At 33.0% G+C, this 24,593-nt stretch overlaps 1 protein-coding gene across 2 annotated transcripts; it reads right to left on the bottom strand.

Moving 5' to 3' along the window:
• Positions 1-1,336: 1,336 nt before the first annotated feature.
• On the bottom strand, positions 1,337-22,523 carry LOC130622901 (ataxin-2-like). Of its 2 annotated transcripts, none has more exons than XM_057438360.1 (19): positions 22,265-22,523; positions 14,978-15,053; positions 12,262-12,336; positions 11,469-11,540; positions 9,738-10,022; positions 9,453-9,547; positions 8,238-8,686; positions 6,833-7,480; positions 6,711-6,760; positions 6,217-6,328; positions 5,474-5,597; positions 4,843-4,957; positions 4,512-4,641; positions 4,126-4,268; positions 3,263-3,419; positions 2,619-2,786; positions 2,013-2,147; positions 1,637-1,681; positions 1,337-1,509 (listed from the first exon to the last, which is right to left on the bottom strand). In XM_057438360.1, the coding sequence occupies exons 1-18, from the start codon at positions 22,348-22,350 to the stop codon at positions 1,668-1,670; spliced, it is 2,934 nt and encodes a 977-aa protein (XP_057294343.1). In that variant the 5' UTR covers positions 22,351-22,523; the 3' UTR covers positions 1,337-1,509; positions 1,637-1,667. The 2 variants fall into 2 exon arrangements, with proteins under 2 accessions (XP_057294343.1, XP_057294344.1); XM_057438361.1 differs by lacking the exon at positions 22,265-22,523 and adding an exon at positions 15,905-15,977.
• Positions 22,524-24,593: the final 2,070 nt, after the last annotated feature.

Below are 24,593 nucleotides of genomic sequence, written 5' to 3'. Positions count from 1 at the left end.
ATTTAAGAAAGAAACGAATAATAAAAAGATAACAAGGAAAAACTTAGGCAAAAATAACGACGACGTGATGCATTCATTTCATTCATCTATTATACGCATGGCACATTTAAGCCCAACTGCGCATGCATAACCAAAAGGAAATCTAGAATTGTTTAGAAAATTGTGACTTTTTTTAAGAAAATAAAATTAGCTATCCAACGAGAACAAAAGAAATGCTTAACTCCTGCATCTGGAGATATTTGCAATGGAATTCTCAAAAATTTTGAAACTTTTAAACCTTAAGCTACGGGGACACGTCAACAATTTTCATGCGATTGCAGCAAAAAAATTGTTTTGTTGCAATCGCATGAAAATGTTTCACTGTGTCCCCACATCAAATATCCTCATTCTGCAACATTTTTCGCTCAAAATTTTTGTTGCTCTAACAAAAAAAAAATTCAAATCAATTTGGATTTTTTTTGTTGCTGCAACAAAATTTTCATGTTGCAAATGAGGTTCAGGAAATTTCTCGTGTCCCCGCACTTTGAGGAGAATTTTTGCAACATTTTTTATTTTAACCAATCAAATTCGTTTAAAAACAAATCAAAACAAAAGTTTTTCAATCACAACAAATTAGACAAGACTAGACAAGACTTCCACATGGCGGAAGATCAAGCGAAGCAAAAACTTTCGAAAAAAGAAAAAATGAACTTATTAAATTTTATACCGAAAGCAAATCGTTGTAACCATGGCCTTGTTCAAATAGATCGTATGGATTGTTTTTTCTTTGTTTCTTCTTCATCAAGAAGAAGTGCAATAGAAGCGATTATTATACTTCGATCAACTGCGACGGCCATCATTAATCACTGTCACACATGTTTTGGTTTCACTTTCATAAATTTTGTTTCACGTGCTGGAACTCATGCGACACGGAAACATCTTTGCATGCGATTGCAACAAAATTTTTTTTGTAGCATTCGCATGAAAATTGTTGACCGTGTCCCCGTAGCTTTACAGTCGTTAAAGGGTTAGTACTGAGTTCGGGTCACGGTGATCTGTGGTCGTCAAAGGGTTAACAAGGCCGAAACAAAACACACTCAAAATATTTTTCCAGTTTTTCCTTTTGTAACTTTCCATTATCTTGTCTATTGGTTGTATTTTCTGTTTATTTGTTCACCGTACAGTCAATAAAGATGACATTTGTGCATTATATTCATATCCTACTGAAGTCTTTTAATCATACTGATCTACAAAGGTATCTGCTTTCAATTTGCGGTAATATCACGTTTGAAATTTTTTATAGAAGACTGTAGCATTTGTGGGAAATGTAAAAAAAAAACATAAAAAATGCCAATAGTGTTTTCATTAAAAATTCTTCTGGATAAATTCTTTATTTTTTTAAGTGCAAACGAATTCCTTTTTTTTCTATTTGAAAGTAATATTTTCATTCGTTTGCTTCAGTGTGCACCTCCGAACGTGTTTACTTGTGAAGGTACTTCCTCGCTGTGCTTCTTCGAGAAACTTTGTAAACTAAAAAGTAACATGTAATTAAAAAAATTACATCATAACCATTCATGGGTAAACTTATGACTGGCATCAAAGTTGATGAGGTTTTAACAATGGTAACAGAATTCATTAGAAAATTTTATAGGCTTACCTTATTTGAGAGTTCTCAATTTCTTCCGTATTTAATGAATGTGACCTGTAGAGAAGGGATAAACATATTATAATATCGCGCGGTGACTAGAAATTACAGATGGTTTAAAAATGTTTTAACAGCCTTTAAAAGTGGTGATTATATTGCTTTTGAGTCCTAGTTGTTGAAAAAGATGAATTTACTCGAAGTAAGTCTTAAACAGCCAAAACTTTTGATTGGAAAAGAAAAAGAGAAAAAATTGGTCATGGTTAAAAATATATTTTTCAATTACAGGTGGTGACGATAAGTTAGAAAAATGTTTAAACATTGCAAATACACCTTCACAACATTACAACTAAGATGGCGCCAATGAATGTTGTGATTGCTAAATTATTACCTTGCATAAAACCTTGGCCTGGTTGCATGGCAACACCTGGTACGTGTTGTCCCATCATTACGAGTTGTTGGCCAGGAGGATGACTTGATACAGATTGCATCGATGCTGTTGTTCGATAGTTCGGCGGCCCGCCTCCTGTACACAACACAAAGAGTTTTGTAGAAAGACGTGTTTTAAAAATATACACTGAATTGCTTAAAGTGAAAAAGCAAATAAATTGGCTTGTCAGCGTGTGAGGGTGAGTTATTGGTTTGCTACGTAAATAACAGGACCGGTGGTTACATCCCCAGCAAGTCCTAAGACATGCTATGTGAGGGAAATTAGACACCAATCTAATAATGTATACCTTCGGAACAATGAATCCTTATTAAAAACAATAACAATATTGCGAGCATTGAAGTGACTGTCCCGTATAAATAATCAAAAAGTAACTGAAGTGTTCGAATTGGCGATAGGAATTCTTGCGAAAGAAAAACAATCCCATATTCGCATACCTCATTTTTTCACTTCATGTGCGTTTCTTTACCAGTAAACATTACAAAATTCAAGTTTCATAACTCATTATACCGAGAAGGAATACAAAATCGATAGAAATAACCATTTTACCTTGCGGATGATTGATAGGCGATGCGACCTGGTGTTGAGAATAGTTATTAGCTGAGTACACATATTGTTGTTGTTGCTGCATATGCGGAGACGGCGATGGTGGAGTAGAAAAATTGTGCTGGTTAGACGCCACAGGTTGTGTCGACAATATACCGCCGTGTTGGTTAGCTAGATAAAGAAAAAACACAAGTAATACCTTATCGGTAAAAAAAAGTCGGTAAAAAATGACTACATTTTCGCAAGGTGAGTAAAATATTTGCCGACTTTTTTATTACCGACCAAACCTTTTTGCCGACATTTTTTTCCCGCCTAACTTTTTTTACGACTTTTTCTTACGACCATGTTTTTGCTGTTTTCTTCCTTGTTGCTAATTTTTAGTTTTATGCAATTATTCTTTATTTGTGACTAAATTTAAAAATTTAGTCGGCAAAAAGTGACTAAATTCATAGATTTAGTCGGCAAAAAGTGACTAAATTGTGTTTAAGTGACTAATATTTTTGCCGTTTTTATTTTTGCCGACTAATTTTTTGCCGATAAGGTATGGTGGTCAGAGTTGTGAGAAATAGGAGCATCTAAAATTTTTTATAAATAAAGCGGTTCGGACAATGACTAACACTACGGTACAAAAATCTGCAGAAGATTACCTGCGATAAGGTAACCGCCTTGCACTCCTTCTGGGTGATGAATTCGATTGGACGCTTGCGGTACAGCATTTCCTGCATGTTGTGGTGGGATGTAACGCACCATTGGAGACTGCATAGGTATTAGAGACTGCATAGAACCTTGAGGACCGGGAACAACCTAAAGCAATCAATGCAGAGATTTTAGAGACTAATCTGCATGGAAACAATATAATGTGGACATTATCCGTCTTTGATAATAGTACAACTATAAAAATTGGTTAATAAGGACATTTTCTTTTGAAAAAGGTTAAGATTATTCACATGAACACTCACTAATAGGTAACCGTCCCTACGTAGACACTGATTTTATCCTTGGAATAAGAAATACAGACACCTCTTCACATTTTGGTGACTTTAAAACTTTCTACCACACAGAAGACATTGTCCTTCCAGATTCGAATAAAAGCAACACGCACGTGAAGATATTAAACCACTATTTGTAATGTTGATATTTCCATTTACAGATATAAATTTATAAGTATAAGCAAACGTGCACATCAGCTTCCAAAGTACTGCGAAGGATCGAGTGGAGCTTGAACGCATGACCTTTCGCTTGCCGGCGAATGCTCTACCGACTGCGCTAACACCCGGGGGAGGCACATGTCCTAACACAGTCCGGTGTCATAATTTTATTTATCGACCTCTACATTTTGCCTTAAATTTTTACTTTTCATAATAATTTTCCACGGGTCTATTTGCATAATTTTTAATTAATTTTTAAGGACACGAATTAAAAGACATGGTATTGTGTGTTTAAAGATGCACCCTAGTTGAGAATAGAATTAGAACATAAAATCAATAAATTATGGAGAGTAAAAACATACAGACTGATGATAACCACCCTGAAAATAAACCACTTGCGGTTGATGATTAGGCATGCCTTGGTTTTGAATGTAACCAGGTTGGATTATTTGCCCTCCACCTTGATTTGCATAATCTCCTGCATGGATGCTGAACACTGTTGGGTCTAGACAGAGCACACAGCATACAAAACATTATAGAAAAAAAAGACCTTAGTTGACTAATTTAAGTAAAGACCAGCTTTATTATCATTATTTCCACAAAACTTTGATTCAGCTGTGCAAAACGTATGTGCTAATAAAATATTAACTGGTATATATAGTGTAAGTTCTTTGACACATACTAAATCAAGTTCATTATCCATCACCTCAAGCTAAGAAGATGCGAAATCAAATCTTTGTTAACTTACATCGATATATTTGTTGTGCTTGTTTCATAATTTGTGGCTGTTGCATGACCTCGCCAGGGTGTGGACTAGCAACAACTGTGCCAGGATGCGTTTGTACATACTGTGGAGGATGCACGCCGTTATAGACTTCCTAAAGTAGAGTAATGTTCAACTAAACTCTTGTGTTTCTTACACAAAATACTAGCATAATTTAAATGCAAGCTAACTTTAAAACATTACGTCACACAATTTTTCACTTCATCCATGTCACGCCTTTCTTTACCACGTGCATTTTTTAAACTGTTCTGTTGACAACATGAAGTAGTGCTCATACATAGTGAAGAGAACTTACCGTAGGAAAAGATGATTGTTTCACAAAGCCTGATTTACCAGCCGTTCCAGGCGTGAATTCTTTAGCAGTTGGATTAAAATTGAACTCTTTCGCAGTGGGATTTAGTGCTGATTTTCTAAAAGTAACGATTTCAATTGTGAATTCTAAAGCACAGGAATCGTGGACACAAGTTCTATATCTGAACACTACAATTTTTTCAATTTAATGGCATCTCAAAAGGAGAAATTCCATTTTGTTAATTTTCAACTGTTTTTATTAACAAAAAAACATGAGCCCAAAGCTTTTTTGTCTGAATTAACACAAGAGGCATGCTAAAAGAGCATCCTCTTTCAAGACCGGATACTTAACACAAAACTTATTAAGTGCTCTTTTTAATACAGAGTAGTAAAAAATCAGAGATCAAATCAAATATTTTGGAGTTTGTTATTGCTACTGCGGAGATGGTACATTGGTAGCGCATTCTTGTAATCAGTAAACGTATCTATGGAATCCCGAAGGACATTAGAACTTCCCGTAACTTACTTACTTCGGAAACGCTGATAAACAATCATGTAAAAGACTTCTTTTACAAACAATCAAATATGGAAAATAAAAAAACTTCATCAGTCATCAGGAGTTTAAATTAACATACAATGGTTGAGATGGTGCACTTGTAGTTGCAGTGGTTGATGGTGCAGAAGTGGTTGAAGTAGACGATGCTGTTGACACTACTGTTCTTGAAGGTGTAACAGAGTCGACTAAGGAGGTGTTCGCAACTAGAATAAAGAAAAATAACACAACAATGAAACTAAAATCGTTCTTCTTGATGTCGTATTGGTATAATTTTACCAGGAATAAGTTAAAACATTTAAATAATTGTAAATAGCACTAAATGACAGTTTTTTTTGGTTTTTGATTTCCGCCGGCGCCACGCGAGGCAGAATCTTTAAAATTGCCTGATGGAAGATATATAGATAGATAGAGAGGGAATGCACAGAGCCTTGACACCGCAGGGTTGTTGGTATCCAGGCTAATAACTCGTTCCTAAATCTATTTTCATGAAAAGGTCCTGGGAACTAAGCCACATGTATTTTTAACAATAGAATATCAATAAATAAATCAAATATATTTCTATGGCTCAGTCCGTACGCCCTTTTTCAGGGCCGGAAAGTAAAGTTCCTTGCTGGTATATTGCTGGCTAGAAAGTTCTTTCACGTTACGTTTAGCTGAATTGTCATATTTTTTTGTTCTACTACCCTCTCAAGATATGTCACTTTTTGGCTAAACAGTAGCCAATATAAGCTGATTTTTCATGTGTAACAACCGACAATAATAAAGACATGGGGTAAGAAGGTTTTTTAAAAAAAATATGGAACAAGTGAGACAAACAGTTACTTGATTCAGTGAGAAGTGCCGTGCTTTTAGAAACAACTTCGGATACAGGCTCTTTTTCGTCAAACTTTGATTTCACAGGCGAATTGCTTGAGCTAGCTGTCTTGACATTCAGCTGAAACAAAAACAACAAACAAAGCTTCAATAAATTGATGAACAACATAAATATTACATCAAATTTTTACACCAAAAGAATACATTGTTTTATATCTGAAATCTGGAGAAAGAGAACTTAAGAGAGCAATTATTTCTATAAAATTCAAAAAACTTCTCTGGTATCCTCTCTGGGCTTACTGGTAGATATCACCTGGTAGATACAATCTTACAAATATGAATTGGAATTCTAACACATTCACTGATTTTTGCTTTTACCAGAAGAAGTCAATGTTTGCTGATCACAGAGACAATCTAAACTTCTATTCCTTAGAATTTTGTAAACACTGCTTGGTATATGCCAACACCTTATCTTTAAGGTATTGTTATGGAGAATGTTATACCTGGAAATTGTTCTTGAAATCTTTCAATTCGTTTATACTTGGTTTTTTTTCTAAAAGACAATAAATTTGTAACTTTTATACATATTCAGCTACATCAAAATAACATAAATCTATGAAATTACCTTCCTCTCCACCAACTGGAGGGTTTATTTTTCCATATTTGGACAACCCTTTAGAGGGGAAATCACGTGTATCGCATTTCTGTTCAAGTAATAATTTTTTATCGGCCTCCTTTCCATGAGCCAATCGCTGCCTTTCTGGTGATGATTCTGTTGTATGAAGGTGTTGATGTGTTGCATGGTCCTCTACAGCTTGAGGTGCTCTACCTTGAACAGCATGTTGTGATGTACTGATCTGGGTAGTGTTTTGTCCTTGCGATGTGCTCATTTGGGTGGTATGTTGACCTTGTGTTGAAATTTGAGGATGTGTCAGCCCACTTTGTGTCATACTAGCATAATTTCTAGAGTTGTTTATTACCTGCTCCTTGGCAGCAGCGAGGGCTTCTGACATGGCAGGAAGTTGGGATGATTTTAAATTGGCAGGTACCATTCCACCTTGGACTGCAGTCTGTTGACTTGGTGCAGTCACTTGTTGTTGCATTAATGGTTGAGGCGGCCTGGTAACTTTTTGTCTTGGGTTATCCCTATTATTTTGTACTGGCTGTGTCTTCATGGCAACAGCAGAATATGACAATGTTGCTTGAGCAGAATTCACATAAACATTGTCGGCAGGTGCTTTATGATGGTCAATTTGTTGTGGATGCTGGTAACCTGATGTATAAAAAGGATATATTGCAGAAAAATACATATTTCTAATCCCTCACATTCATCAGTGAAGACTGTAACGCCCAAAGTGGACATGTTTCTTTCATGTAGCCGAAAAAATTATGTCTCACTTTAAATTTTTTGACATTAGGACACAAAACGTGGATGCATTATTAATACGTTTAATAAGATTAGTGAAGCCGCTGTGCTTATAACTTTCAGGCCGAATAACTCGTGAATTATCCACTGGCTTATTGACATACCTATTTTTGTCTGTGAGCCACAGATGGTAGTTAGCTAGCAATTGACAGCCACACATTCACATTAAATAAATTGGAAATATTTTGGAAAATTGGAGGAATTTTTATACCTAAAGTGGAGAGGGCTGAAAAAAATTTTGCAAGTATTTTTTTCATTTCCAAATGCAGGGCCTTTATGCGATTCGAAATTTTGTGAGTTGAGAGACTGTACAGTACAGTACAGGACTGTACAGATTGATAAGTGAGGTTACATGGGGAGGGCAGAAATTTGACTAAACAAAGTTGGAAGAACTAGGACAGAAAAAAACAAAATGTATTTCCCAGTGATAAGAGAAAACGTTTAAACAGATTAGGAAAGTTGTTTGAATTTTCACTGTAACAGCGCGTTAGAGTTGGGTTGATTGACTTGCTAAATCAACAAGAGATTTTACTAAGTTTAATGGTGTGAAATAACATTTCATATGCCCAGATTCCTAAAAAATATGTACCATATACACACATACCATTGTTCCTTGAAGCATTTCCATTTTGTGATCTTGGAGGTAGAGCGCTACGATTACTAGACACATTGCTGCCGTTAGGACCATTCTGAAATCCTTCTTGGTTTCTGTTATTACGTTGCAGCCTAGGACCAACTGTATTTTGAGCTTTTCCACCTCTTCTTTGATTATAAGACCGATTGTAACTGGGAATGCCTTCATTGTTAGTATTGTTGTTGTTGTTCGTATTATTTCGGGTAGCAGATGTAAACATCACATCATTGGCTACAGTATTGAGTTTATTGTTTGCTGATAGTCGAGATACAGAGCTGAACATTTCTTCTTCTCCAGCACCACTGTCAGCCATTTCCAGCTCTTTGTGATGTGCACTATTTTGTATTTCACGAGCTATCTGTTCAGCTCGTCTTTCTTGTTCTTTATATTCTTCATCGTCACGTTTTTCAATAGGTGTCCTGCAACCAAACAAAAAAAGGTTCACACTTTGTTAAAATTGTCAAGTAAGAAAATAAATTAATATAAACAAATTATATGAAAAAAAATATATGTCAACTCCAATGCATAAAAAAGTCTTAATGTTGAAAGTATAAATATTAATTAAATACATATAGTGTCTTTCACATTAATTTACCACAAGGAGGGAATGTAAACAATTTCAAATAATGCAGTGGAAGATTATAGTTCTGTTTGATGTTTTACCTAGAAATTTTATGGTTAAAAAATCTTACTTATGCTCTAGAAAGGAGAATTTCTTTTTTCCTAATTTTATTTCTGGCATGGTAGGTGTGAAGTAGAAAAACACCACTTAACACTATTAAGTCCAGGCTTTTCGGAGGGGATGTTAAATATGTAACATTACTTCATAGAAGCATAAAAAGGCTTAAATATGACCTTGGAACTGTTGCTTAATTTTTGTCTGACTTTTTCAGAGCACTTGTTAACCAATGTGTCACCATGACATGACGTTAAAATAAACCAAAAATTATTGACTATCCTAAAGCAAATTAAGAAATTACGAAAAGTTACGAAATTTTAATCACTATAGCAGTGGGCTTCAAAAGTTATAACAAACAAATTTAGCCCCACCCCAGGCCTGAATAGTGTTAATATCAGCAATTTCTGCTGACATGAAATACAAAGATTGTTTATCAGAATTTTCATCCAAATTATAAAAATTTGTTACACAAAGTATGAAACAATAACAACAATAACACTTCTTACATGTAGTTAGACATAGAACTGTCAAAAGTTGAAGTAACACCATGTTTCTCTTCATGTGCACTGATCATGTCATCAAATCCCCACGATTCATCATTCTAAATACAATGGAAAAATAAATGCCTGACCAAACTTAGAAACTAAATAATTAAAAATGGATGCATTCTAACTTCCAACATTTTTAGAACCTTATAGCGATGTGTTATTTTCCTGTCAGTCAGTAGTAAGAAGTCTGTGATAGCATGCAAAAAACAACTTAGAAGAGGGAGCCTTAGCTTGTATACTAACCGTATCGAGACAATCCAGTGCCTCACTTGATAGTGCCAATCCTTCATCTGGTTTCCACATAACTAATTCACGCTGTGCTGCAGGTCCATTAGAACCACTGATAGCTGAGTCAGTTAAAAGAACATCACGTCTGGCGAAGTCTAAATCCACATCCACAGCTTTACAATAAACTATGTCAGGGAATAGAAAAGTTGCTTTCTGAAATGGGTCTTGCGAGTTAGAGACGTCGCCATTCTCGTTATTATTGCCAGGTGGTTTCGTCACATGGCTTAAGCAAAAATCATTCTATGAAAAATAACAGAAGTAATGTATGCCAGCTGAAAATTTGTACCTTTATGTTGTAATTACAGTTATACATTTCGTGTTATGTGTACATGAAAATATTTTGACCACTTATCTCGAAAACATACAAATTCTTCTATTCTTGACAAAATAGATCATATAAAATGATAATTTGATACGGTAATTATTGCAATATTTCATGTTCTGAATAATGCACAATAAAAATGTATAGGTACAAAAAAGGTAATGTGAAATACCCAAAATAGAACATCTATTAAACCTATCTATTAAAAATAAAATGCTCAAAGCATTTTATCACGAGGCAATGTTTCATATATTTCAAGAATAATAAAAACAAAGATGGCGCATATAGTAGAAATAAACTCCGATCTTCATAGAGCCTCACCCTGAGAGCTCTAACTTCTGATAGCGTTTTCGTTTCTCTTTTAAATTTTAACAAACATTTTGTAAGTCATACAGCTTTGAAAAGGTGCATGGAATTTTTTTGATTTTTATAAAAAATTTTTTGAGTGCAGCTAGATGCAGCATAATATGCTGATAAGATTTCTTTCAAAAAAACAAACAAAAGGCTATTGCAAGAAAAATATAAAAAAACAAAATGTTTTCCGCACACACTTTTGATACAACCAGTTCTGACAAGACCAGCAAATAAAAAATCATGAGGTTGTAAAAAGGTTGAGCTTGTGAAAGCTCTTTCGTTCTTTTTTTATTGCATATTTCTAGAAAAGTATATCTGCTGATTCAGAAAAAATAAAGAATTATACAAAACTGCTTCTATGTGCCTTCTATGTGAAGGTCAACATTTTCCGGCAATAACAAAGAAATTTTGTATAGATAACACACCAACTCAAAAATCTATCTGTTTGAGAGGTTAAAAAGGGGTTACTGCCACCTTAACATAAATGTAAATTAATGATTTAAAAATCATGAACTATACCTTTACAGCTGTATTATAAAAAGTATGGTGAACATTCAGGTGATTTTGTTACCATTAGGTTTTGGCAACTTATTATTTCTACTATAGGCCCTCAAAAACTGAATTTTTTCGAAAAACCATAAAATAAAAATATAGATTTTAAAGTTGAAAAAAACAAACACAAGAAACAAATAAAAATTATGTCATTTAAAAATAAGACCAGTGACTTGTCTGTTTTAATGGTTCGTGATTTAATAAGCCACTATATATTTAAAACAGGCAAAATATGGTTGTTGTGACACTGTCCTCCATTTTAATGTTTTTTTTTAATGCTTAGGAAGACCTCTGAAACTGTAGTTTTTTCAAAGGTTTTGCATGTGTGTGGCTTACATTTTTCATAACAAACATTTTTCAGGACGGATATTAAAATAACAGTTTTTTATTAGGACACATGATTATTGTGGCTTAACCAAATAACCCGAAAAACTACCTCACTGCCCTAGGCTACTTACTTTGCTTGACACAGTTTCCAAAATTCCTTCATAAATGTTTCCATCTCTTTTCTGTATTTGAACTTTCAAACCCTATAAACAAAATGTTATTATTTTGAAATAACTGTAAAGTTCTAGATTGTTAACAAGTAAGGTGAAAAAAGAGTTAAAAATGATTAACTTCAAGCTATTACAAACCCAATTTAGTTTTACAATGACATAAAACATTTACACAATGTTAGTGTCTGTTCTAGCCTGCTCAGAAACCCATATTTTTTAAAAAAAATACTTTTTTTGTTGTTTCGACTATTTATATATCCCAGTTTAAAATCTAAATAGTCAATACTGTATGGTGTTAAAAGGGAAAAAACAGACTGAAGGAATATACTAAGCATAATGGTGAGGTTTAACTTGGGAGGTATTTTTTTCTATTATCCAAAAGTCTTATCTAAGAAGTTGTGTTATATAAAAAATGGACAAATTTATTGCCAAGAGAGGACTGTCAAAATAAAAGCTTTTAACTTTAAGACTCTTTTATGACATCCATTCTACGCTATTAGGTTTACTTCATAACAAATTTCTTAAAAGAAAATTCTCTAGTTTTCATTACCAGATGTTTTAAAAACAACTTTTTAAAATAATGTTTTCTCATTATCACTAACATTACCACTAAAAAGATCTTGTTACTGGCAACAAAAACAATGCTGTCATTAAAAAATGTTTTGTGGCATCTTTATCTTCTAAGGCCACGTTAATAAACATCCACAAAACCACTGCTGTAGGTATAAAAGAAATTCAATTTTCTGCTACTTACAATAAGCATATAAAAAGCACTTGTCAAATGGTGGTTGTTATAGCCATAATTGTTTGCTTCATTATTCAAGTTGGTCTAAAAAACACCCGCAAAACAATTGTACACAATAAAAACACATTACCATATAACATTTTATTTTGAATAAAAAAATTTAAAATTTTGCAAGAGCATACAAATGACAGAACAGAAATAATGGTGTAGCCAACGTGACTTGCAGCTTTTTTTAAAGAAAAACAACGTATCTACTTTGCCTGTTATAGACATATACACACAGTTACGTAATACTATATTACTGCTTCAGTGGAAGAGATTGTTAACCATTTTGATCATAACACAAATTTCAAAATACAAAAAATTTACTTTCTTTACTTTTATATTAATCAATTTGTTAATATCAGCCGAAGCTGCAAGTGAAATAGGCGACTATAAAAGTTAACACATGAATCTTGCACAATAAACTTAATGGCTTGTTGCATAGCAAATAAGACATCACAACATCAACTTTGTGTTACAGATACAGAGCATTATTAGGAGAGACTAGTTGTTTCCAGGGTGATCACTTGTTTTCCAAGAGTAATCTTGTACGAAAAAAACAGAAATTTCCATGAGAAACAAAAAAAAGAACCACTGATACCAAAAAAAAGAAAAAACAACTTAAATTCTGGAATTGTTTTTTATTGCAATTTTTCAGGAGGTTTTTTCAGGAGTATATCCATTTTCAGGAATTTCAAGGTGTTTTCAGAAATAAGTGGCTATCCTGTATATGGTCCACGGAAACATTCCCTTAAACAGACAAACAATTTCGGGTGTTGCAAAAAAATAGATAAAAGTACCAAGGAAATTATTTGACTTTAAAATTCAGTTTGTCTTCATATTACTCACTTAAAAAACACTAGGCAGTCCACAATTGACAAACAAGATTGCTAGTGTACTAACAGAATAGGTAGGCAAACAACATTTAGCATTTCATGCCTGAGAAAATTAAATTAAAAAGGTGTGTAACTTGCAATATATGTTTGACTTACCACACTGACTTACTACAATATTTTTATCTTTTTATGAACATCTTTTCGAGAGTTAAACTTAACTTAAAACAACTAAAATAAGTAAAAAAAATTTTTTGACAATAACGGAACATTATTTTAAGTAATGATTTTCATGATCAATGTCAAATATAGTTAGCCGTTTTACTTCCTGTAATATTGTTTGTTCCACAAGTACTTACAAAGTTGAACTACTCATTTCACTTACAATTTTTTATACATGGGTTTAAATTCCAGGCTTTGAATTTTGATGGAACTCGCTCTTTAAATGTTCCTCACCTCAAAACAATAACCCGTCAGCGGTGTACTGGGGAAAAAGATATTTTGTTTTAACTTTTACCTCTGGCAAGTTTAATTGTTTTAAAACGCATGCACACTGCACGTGTGAAATCATTGAGCAATGTGACTCATGGCGTACGTACCTAAATTTCTATACAATGGCCTATTGTATGTTCACTCAGATAACTTTAATGTTTTGTTAACACAGTAAAACACAGATAACGCACAAATCATATACCAGGGAATTCCACGAAGAAAACAACACGCGTGCTACACATCGCACGCGTAAATCTATTTTAGAAAATTTGCGCGTGCGTTTTTTCGATTTTTTTCCTGGTTTATTTCACTCTTATCAGTCCCGTGAGTGTTAAGTGGTGTAAAAGTGCTAAATATATTAACAAAACACCTTAGTTCGTTGTAGGAAGTAATTTATAATAGGTAAATAACATATAATTAAATTTAAACAGTGGACGAAGAGACGCTGACACGTGCCACACGTTGCACTTACTGCAATGGTCTGCCATTTTGTTTGTAGTGCTATTTATCCCCAACCTTGTTCCCAGGGTTATATTTTCTCCGTGGGTTATCTATTATCTATAAAAATGGTAAAAATGGGAGTCATTTTTTATTTATTGAGGTTTCAAGTTTTGTTTGTTAGATTTTGGGAGACAGCTTGTTTGGAATAGTTTAAAGTTGTTTTTAAATTTAAAGTTGTTATTTAGATTTTTAAAAGTGAAACAAGTATGTTATGTTCTTTTATACAGTTAGGAATTTTAAAATAAAATGTTCAACATACATTTAATTTCACACAGGCAGAAAAAAACACATTTAATTTAAACACGGGAAAAAAACACTGCGTTTAATTAACGTTTTTAAAAAAATTTAATTTAACCACAAGTGGTTATTAATTGTTTTTAATGATACAGTTGAAGCTGTCGATGTAAAACGATTGATTTTTGGAATACAGTTTTTAATAGTTAAATACTTAAAGCATAGCCTTAAACGGCGACATTAACTACGCTGTAGAAAATCAACTTTTATAATTCCTTCGTTAATTTTTTTTTTACGAGAGTAAAGAGCGTAATTAGCGCGTGCGATGAATCGCACGCCTGAATAGCTGTTGCACGTGTGTGGGCGCGTGCGCGTGCGATCGCACGCGTCTCATGGAATTCCCTGTATACAACAGAAATATCAGGTTTACTCTTGGTTCTAATGAATGGAAATCACAGAAAGAGAATGTTATTTAGATTTATATCAAAACATGTAACTTCTCGACACTTTCCAGACACGTTCTTCAAAAATTTAAATTTCGAGACAAATCACAAATTCTAGCCAACTTTAACAGACCCTGTATTCCCATACATTTGGAATTAGATCACCAGTAAAGCACTCACCTTGCTATATTCATTACGCCAATTGAGAGAACTCGAACCGCCAGCATTAAAAGGCGTTCCTTTTGTTCGTAAATGTCTAAAAAAAAAAAAGCTAATTATTTCTCTTTTAATAGATATTGATACTTATTTCTTTATACAACAACGCTACTTAAACCATGGTTACAAGTTACATAGCAAAACAAGAGAAATAAAAATCTACATTTCCAATAAGTTAACTGAAAAACTAAATATGGAGTCTGTAGCTAGACGACTAACACACTACAGTGCACATTACATCTAACAAGTTGGAAAAACCACTAGGTATTGCTCAGTTTTGCGACAGAGGCTGAGTTTGGTCCTTAACAAACATGGGTAATACAAGTAAAAAAAAAAACAGAAAACAGGAGGAAAAAAACTTATTTTATTTGCAAAATAACCACATATCCATTGCAACCTGTGTTTGAAGCAAAAAATGATGATGAATAAACTTTCAAATTAGCTAGCTATCACTTACAGACTAATCCTAGCTTTCAATTGGCAATCAAGTTAAGATAACAAACACATAAAACAAACCCATAACCACCTGCCTTTATTACGTGTAGAAAAAAATAGGGTAAGTTGCAAGGTCTACAAAATATAGCTAGTTTAAATTAAACCAATTTATGGAAAAAAAAGCAACAACAATGCAGTCACATATTTATTTATGTGCATTTTGCAAATACAAATATCAATATACCCCTTGCAGTTTAACTATTACAAGAATCATAACAATTTTATATGAAATGTAACTTAACATGAGCAAAAACTAAAGCATCTTTGCATGGTGGATAAGAAATCTGTCATATACACTTTTTTACAAACTGTTGTCATCCAAATTTATTTGTTAATCTAATTTACCCATTTCTACCATGAATGAAGTTACCAAAATAAATTCAAGCAACCACAAACCTTGAAGCAAACAGCAGGGCTACAACCATATCATAAATGTTTTTATTTGCAATGCACTTGCATCGTGTCACACTTTAAAACCTCCACAGCTCATAAAAGATTATCTATTGTCTATTAATATTAATAATATAATTTGTTGCTTAGATACAGTAAAGACAATATTGTTGCAACACATAATCTCAAATTTCAAGTAGTTTTAAAACTGTACTTGATTCTAAAAACATACAATCAATTGTGAAGGTTACATGTCATTTATCTGGTCATCAGGTAAATAAAACATGAGAGTTTACATTAGAATTTAATAACTACATTTCAAACTTTTGTGAATAAAAATCTACACTATATAAACTAAATTAATTTGAAGCTTTTATAACATGATAATACCAAGAGGTTTGCTCACAAAAATGTATATAAAGCCTTTTTGTTTTCACTGCTTTGCTTTGCTAACTACATCAATCAAGGTAACTTTATACCTCGTTTAACTTGACATGCTTTGGAGGTTTTTATTGTTAAATTATCTAATTAATAACGCTTAACTGGCTTGTTGGTCTGCAACAGGCAACGTAGATAAAATTTTCTGCAATTTTCCTTAAAAGAACCTCTAATGTTAAAAAATATAGGCTTTTGATTAGCTAGGAATTGTATTGTATGCTAATCTTAATTTACTGTGATAGTTTTAAAATGCAGGGTCTAATTGTCTTAAGACATATATTAATGTGCAAGAAAAGTGAGAGGAGATTGTTATCGTTGTTGTTTAATTCGTTTTAATTGTACTCTTTTTAATGAAATTAAGAACAATCATTCATAGCACAACAAATTTTTTAAAAGTTTTTCTAAGTAGTTTTCTAAGGTTTAAAGGGAACCCAAAATTTAAATTTATGTTTGAGCTAAAAAAAGTTGGTTAACAAGTCTTTTTCAGCTCAATCAATTTTTTTTAAAAAGCACATTTTGTTCTTAAGATATACAGGGTTAAAGAATTTCAGATTTAATTATGTTGCGTAAATTATGATGTCATATTTAAGCAGAAGCAAATTTTGACATTTTCTGTCATCAGTAATTTGAGACCTATAAGGGATGTGCATTCAAACTTTATTAATGCATAGATATATTTAAAAAAAAATCATTACATTTTCAACAACATTTTTTGGGTAATCAATCTTCATGCACTTTTTGTGATATTCCTGTGTTACTGGCAGCATTGAATGCTTTCCAATAATATTGGCTTTGAATGAAGGATCTATCATTACACCTACTTAACTAATGCTGACTTGTATAATTTACAAAATAGGCGACCTAAACAACATGCAAATTTGTAATGTGGTGGAGTGTGCCAATTTAATCTATTTTTATCTTTTTAATAATTCAAATAATAACAAACCCCTATTACAGTACTGGAAAAAGGTTGTTTAACATCGCGCTTCGCGTATCGCGACTGTATTCTTGATCCGTGATAGACGTTTTTTTACTTTCAAATTGTATCGAGAGGGCTTTGTGATGCATCTGTCTCGATGTCATTCTTGAAGCTATTGAGGCCATTAACACTTTTGCATAATAGAACTATTTTAAAAATAAGAGTGTATTCAACAATGATCGCGGATGTTTAAATATAATTATACTTCCTTCGTGTTATATTTTTATAGAAAAGTTTTCTTAGATCGCAATTTAAAAGTTTATAAACAAAAAGCAGCGATAGAAATGTTTTTTTGATTGAAGTTTAAAAGTTTAAGAACAAAAAGCGGCGATAGAAATGCTGTTTTAGATTGTGTTTTAAAAGTTTAAGAACGAAGAACGGCGATAGAAAAGCTTTGATAGATCACATTGTAAAAATTTAAGAACAAAGAACGGCAATAGAAAAGTTATTTAGATCGCATTTTAAAAGTTTAAGAACGAGAAGCAGCGACAAAAAAAGCTTCGTTAGAGATCGAATTTTATACACCTATATATTAAAAATAAAAAAAAGATAAAGCAGAGATGTGTTTGAAATAAAAAAAACTTTCTCTCTATTCTCATTAAAAAACTTTCTCTTTATTCTCATTCTCATCTACCATCGCGACACATCGAGACAGATTTTGTCACGATACTACATTCTTGATAGATCGCGACAATTTATTTTAATTGTTTCTTATTATTATAAACGCGGTACATCGTGTATCAAGTTGCGCGCTCGATATGTTAAACAACCTTTTTCCAGTACTATACAATAAATTAGATACACTGGAGAATCAAAAGAAAAAAACATGCCATATGTACTCTGCTCTACAGATGCTCTTTGTTAATTTGCCCTCCAAGTTTTTTCAATAACACTATTTTCGGCCTTCTGATCGACATGTATACTTACATATCCATTTCTAGTCCAATAGTAACAAAAACAAAAAAGTTTGAAGCTTTTACATTCACACTGTTTCTAAAACTTACCAAACACAATAGTAATGTTAAGTAAATTTAACACCTCCAGAGTCTAAGGCACAGAAAGTCATTTTCTGAGCACATCAGAACGGAATCTTTTACAAAAACAAAAATGGTGAACATAAATTTTGTGTACATCAATCGTAATTTATTCCACACTTTATTTTGACTTGGTTTACTCACATAACCCAATAGCAAATTTTTTGAAAAACAGGGCCAGATTTCACAGGGGAAGGTGGCCAAGAAGAGGATTTCCGTCAAAGTTCCATATATTTCGCCCAGATTGTAGAAATAATTTTAAAACAAAGTTCAAAATGAATTCTAAACAAGTCGTTTTATCAAATCAATTAAAAACGTGATAAATTTATTACGTCAAACTATTTTGAAATTTCTTTCTCACTTAACCAGAATTCTTATAATTTTTAGGAGAAGGATTATTTCTTTGAATGGACTGGAAAAATTGGATATGCATAGCTTCGAAACCAACTTTGAGACTTTGGACGATCCCTAGTGATGTTTTGCCTTGTACGATTATCCTATTTAAATGGTTTTAAAATGAACTACAGTAATATTTTTAGATTTCTACTATCCCGTTTTGGTTTTTGAATCATTTATGGCAATCATATCGAGTGTTTGTTATGGTATTTCTGTATGGGGTAACTGTTCCTTTTATAAGTTTAGTAATCTGCAGAAAATTCATGCAAAAGCAGCAAGAGTTATGTACCACCTTCCAGCCATATATTTTGATCACAAATAGAGCAAGTAAATTGGTACCCATTATCATACATATTTAAAAGGAGACTACTTTGCCTTATGCATTCCATATATTATGGAGAAATGGACGTATGCATATCAAATAATTTTAAAAAACCAAGCACACATATTTCCAGTCGAAATCAGTTTAAACTTGAAATGTGAGTTATTTAAAGAAAAACTGATTGAAATCCACTTTCTTTAATCTGTAATTCTGTAGTTTTCTGGGAAGTTATTTGTAGGTGTCTTGTTGCACAGCCATTTTATTATTTGGCTAGTTCTTTAAAGAGGCAAGGAAGTCATCATGATTTTTTCTTGTCTTCTCAAGATTTTATTGTATACAGTACTGTGAAAAGGTTTGTTAACATTGTGGTTCATGTTTATTTCATATTACGCACGAACCACGATAGCCAATGATGCGTATTTTTTAACAATTGTGGACCTCACAATCATGTTTTGTGGACTACACGAACAAAGATTAAACATTACACCGCGGTATCCACAATAGATAACTTCTATTGTAAAACAACAAAGACTGATTAGCTTATCAATTAAATCAAAAATTGACGGCAAAAAAATAAAATAACATTTGTTTTAACTCGTTGTCATAAAGCTAGCTACATAACAGATTTTAATCGTTCGTGAATCAAAATGCGATGTAAAAAAACATTTCTATCGCCACCTTTTGTCTATAAACTTTTGAAATGCGATCTAAAAAACATTTCTATCAGCGCTTTACGTTTATAAACTTTTAAAATGCGATCTTAAAAAACATTTCTATTGCAGCTTTTCGTTTTTAAACGTTTAAAATGCAATCTAAAAAAGCATTTCTATCGGCCCAGACAAATTTAACTTTTCTAGACAAATGAAATTTCGTAAAAATACGATCGCGTCCATGACGAAAAAGTATACACCATGCAAAAACTACGAATGTGCTTTTTTAACTTGATAAAACCTGAAACAAACAAATTAACTTTAATGAAAGACGTTTTTGAAAAGAAAAAAATTAAATTATACTGGCTATAAAAATCGTGGAGCTCGCGAAAATGATCGTGGGACACACGATCCTTCGTGGAGATAATAATATTTGCGTGGTGGCCATGATAGAATGTTTTTTATACATAAAGACCACGATTTTATTGTGATTTGTGTGCACCATGCTCGTTACACGAACACGATGTTAACAAACCTTTTCACAGTACTGTACATTTACCTCTTTTTTATTTCCTTATTATTCATAACTTTTATATAAACTACTTAATTTCCTTCCATCAAGGTCTTTAATTTTTGTTTATTTATTAAATTTTATTTTGTGAGTGTCCACAGCAGCTAATGCTGACGTTTATGTAAACCTGATTTATGAAATAAATTAGTAGTAGTAATTAGTTGAAGTAGTTGTAATCGACGATGCCTGCCTGAAATCTTACGAAATGGCCTGCCATGGGTTTGCCCATCCTTTTTATGCTGCATTGCGTGCATCTCGCTACCTGCGCAGCTAAGCTACCATTTTGCGTGACAGACAGACGGACGGACGGACAGACGTATACGGGTATTATAATGTAGATATATAAAATGAAAAAACTCTTCTTCATATTTCCTCCATTGTGTAGAGGTTACACTGGTGGTCAAAAAAGATGTATATGATCGTGTGGTTTTAATGATTGGTAAATGAAATATAAGGGCTTAAAAATTTTGCTGACGTCAGCAATTACTTGTCAAAAGCAATTTTTTTTAGGAAATTTGTATACATGTTGCCTTCATTGTATAGATCTTAAAATGGTGATGAAATGTATAACATCATGTATCTTGACAAATGGTTGCAGAGATATAAGGGTTTAAACTTTTTTGATGACGTTATCAACCTGCCCATTCCGAAACGGATTTGGGGACCCAGGTTTGGGAAAATTACCCAATTGGTCCTAGGTGAACCCTAGTTACCCACGCAGTGAAAAATCATTGACGTCACCACCTCGTTTCGAAGTTATTTAGCCTTAAAGTTTTAAGTGCACTATAATGGCTTCATTCACAAATCATAATTAACTTTCCTTTGACGTCAATATTATTATTTTAACATCGAATTTTGGTAAATTACAGAAAAAATTTATAGGTGATGTTTTATAGACTTAATCAAAGAAAATTTTGAAGAATATAATCCACTATAAGTCACAGACAGACAGACAGACAGACAGAAGCTCTGTATTATTATAGCGAAAAGTATAGTTATTATAGTGGAGAATTTTCATTAGAGATCCAGGTTCAAATCCTGGCAGAAGTTAGGGAATTTGTGAAGGAAATTGGGTAGGCAATGCCAATGTATTACAGGGCAACCATTATCATTTAAGGTTGTTCACGCAGTTACCTCCTCATAAATAGGGGATGAATTTTTCATAGAATCTTTGCTTTCTAACTTCAAAATGTCAATTATGTAGTTTTAGGTGAGTTTTTGCTAATTCAGCTTTACTTTAATTCAGATAAAAGTAGTTCTTGTTTAATCAAAGCTTCTTTTGTGAGAATTTGTCCGAGAAACGTCTGTGTTTTCTCTCAACCAAAAGTTACTTGACGTGACATTCTGACCAAGAGAATATTCTTTGATTCTTCTTAAATAAAATTCCCTAATTTAAGTTTCTTTTCTTGAATGGATTTCTTTGATTACTGTGGTCTGTTATTTATATTGTTTACTTATAGAAATGCTATATGCAAAAAACACACAATTTTTAACTTTTGTAATTCTTGCGGTTGGGTTCGCGTCATAATACTGCTTGAACCAATCACGGGTCAGTATTCAGATTAAGCAGCCATTATGAAATGATAGACAAATGCCGTAATCATAATGTTTTTATGGTAAAACTTTCATTAATACCAGCCTGGATTTTTCAAGGAATTCTTCTTTTTGTTAGTCAATTTTTTAGATATGTTTTAGATATTGCTTAATCTTTGCCATTTTGGGACATTTTAACGCCCTTTCACTTGTAAATTCTGTTTAATTAAGAATTTTACTATGAAGGTTTGACCGTGAAAAGTCCACTTTTACCGTTATCAGAAAACAACAAAGGAGAACATTCCAGCCGCAGGAATACATTGGCAAGTCATCTATAATGCTAGCCAGCTAGACCTTCTTTCTTTATGTAAATATGCGCACCACAGTATGAAAAATACTTACAGTATAAGGATCTGTTACTAGTTAAATTTTCGTAAACTAACCTGTTTGAGGAATTTGACCCTCTTCCTCCTCTTCTTTTAGAGTTATTGTTCATTCTGCTTTGATTGCCTGAACCTTTCTCCACCATTTGATACAGTTTATTCTAACCACAACCTTTCTTATTAAATTATCATAATATGACCAAGTTAAAAGCTAAGAATATTGTTTACTAGCTAGCTAGCTGCAATTTGATCATACTATGGAAGAAAAATATTTTTTGCAGCAGCCATTTTAGTTACTTCGCGATTGTTGAACATTTCCCGCACGACAACTTTGCCCCTGGAGAGCGCGAACATCAATGTTAGGAGAATGTGTAAGCTTCCAAAAACATAATACGCAATTCAATACTTGATTATTGAAAACATATTTCTTTTCATCAAATATGCTATCACTCAATAAATGTCTATTTTCATGTAAATTTACTTAAATATTTTCTTGCAAATAATAAGAGTAAAGTTTCTAGATTTCAAAAAGAAAATATATTTTCTCAAAACAGTTTGTAAGCACGGTAAACCTTGACTTTAGTTTACGTCATTTTCTAAGAAATTCCCGCAAAAAAGATGTATGTATGAATGGAAGAACAGAAAGATAATCTTGATCGAAAAAGTAGTGGCACCCAAAGAAATTAATATTTTATTTCTTATTTTACGTTAAATTAACCATGTTTAGCTCTTTGATTATCATGTCGTGTCTAGTATTGCGTACATGATATGCGACTATTTTCTGCATGCAAGCAACACGATACGCAATACGACCAAAATACGTTTTCCATAATGGCGGTAACCGCTGCGAGCGTTTGTAGGTTGAAGTAATATTTAACTTTATCCGCAAATATCTTTTGCATCGTCTGATAAAATTGTTTTCTGTTGCTTTCTGTTTTGACTATGTGCCTTTAATATTAGATAAACACAAGTAGGTTGACAGTAAAAAATAGTCTTCTTCTGTCAACATGCATATTTAATGTGCTCAAAAATCTTTTTATCATAGCTAATCTCTTGGACTGACACGACTCCATAAATTAAGTAAGTAAGTAAGTAAGTAAGTAAGTAAGTAAGTAAGTAATATATTTTCTTTTTTATAATGTACAGGTGGAATAAAAACTATATACACAAAAACAACCATTATATAAGGCTTTCTGGTTGTGCACAAGAATATAGTCACAAAAACTAATTATTTACTATGCGTAGGCCACCATCAAAAATATGTTATGTTCGCGTCCTAAAGACCCTGCAAAAATGAGTTGATCGGTCAGTCGGGTGTATTTTTTCCTGAGGTTTTTTACATCGGAGCTAGTAAATTTGTTCCCAGGGCCAAAAAACAGTATAGCGCCACTGTCAGCAGCACAGGGAGTACCCTAAAGGAATACATTTTTTCGATATTGTTGGGGACGAGATCGGACCTGTATCACACTATTAATGTCAGTCACGTAAAATTATCTTAATTACTAAAACATGGCAGCATGAAATTGCTGCACCACTGAATTCTTGTGAAGCAAATTTTATCTTCTGTACAATGACTGTAAGTAAATCCTGAAAATATATTTTTTTGGAAAAGTATGAAGTCGTTGACGCTATTTTAGAGTTGGGGTAACCCAAATTTTGTGACCTTATTGCATTTGGATCGGGCCTGGGTTTTTGTCACCAAAAGTGAGTCGGTCTGAGGACGCGAACAAAACATATTTTTGATAGCAGCCTTAAAACATAAAATAAATATAATCTTACTTAAGAACATGATGTCCTTTTGAATTGATGAGACACAAACACAGAGTTACTTTTAAATAAAAATATAATAATGAAAAAGGCTGAGAATTAGCAAAATATAGTTTACGTAGTTTGTTAATATTTCTAGGGCACTATAAAATGTGGTATCACGAAGAAGAAAAAGTTCATGGTATTAAACGTTGTTTAAACATTGTTTTAAAATCCTGTCATATTCACCATAGCAAGTCAGAGTTGATTTTTGACAACTACCCCTCCCTAACACGAACTCATAACTCGGGATCTGCAACTTGGTTTGCAATCAAATTTTGTGGTTAATTGCTATGGTTCTGACGCAACAACACGAAAGCAAACAACAACAATGACAGCTAATGTTAGAAGTATATTTCTCTTGTTTCATGTCATAACTACACTTGAGTTTGGGGAAAGGGGGGGGTATCGGGGAGGCCCAAACCAGATGCGTGTGTTTCCATCCTTACCCTTCGTAAAACGTATCTCGTGGAAACGTCTGCGTATCTCATGGAAACGCTAACTCACCTGGGGTGTATCTCGTGGAAACACCTGGCTATCTCGTGAAAACGCTTACACTCAGCAAATATCGTAGAAATTGCTA

The sequence above is a fragment of the Hydractinia symbiolongicarpus genome, chromosome 13 (genome assembly GCF_029227915.1).
Source record: "Hydractinia symbiolongicarpus strain clone_291-10 chromosome 13, HSymV2.1, whole genome shotgun sequence".
NCBI lineage: Eukaryota > Metazoa > Cnidaria > Hydrozoa > Anthoathecata > Hydractiniidae > Hydractinia > Hydractinia symbiolongicarpus.
This window is presented reverse-complemented; position numbering and strand designations above follow the sequence as displayed.

Bases quoted from the DNA above. Each gene is read 5' to 3' on its own strand.
- LOC130622901 (XM_057438360.1), bottom strand. From the start codon at position 22,350: ATGGTGGAGAAAGGTTCAGGCAATCAAAGCAGAATGAACAATAACTCT. The intron at 12,337-14,977 runs GTGAGTGCTTTA...GGTGTTTTTTAG, and splicing joins GGCGTAATGAATATAGCAAG to ACCAACTTGAATAATGAAGC. The intron at 5,598-6,216 runs GTAACTGTTTGT...TCTTTATTCTAG, and splicing joins GGCACTTCTCACTGAATCAA to TTGCGAACACCTCCTTAGTC.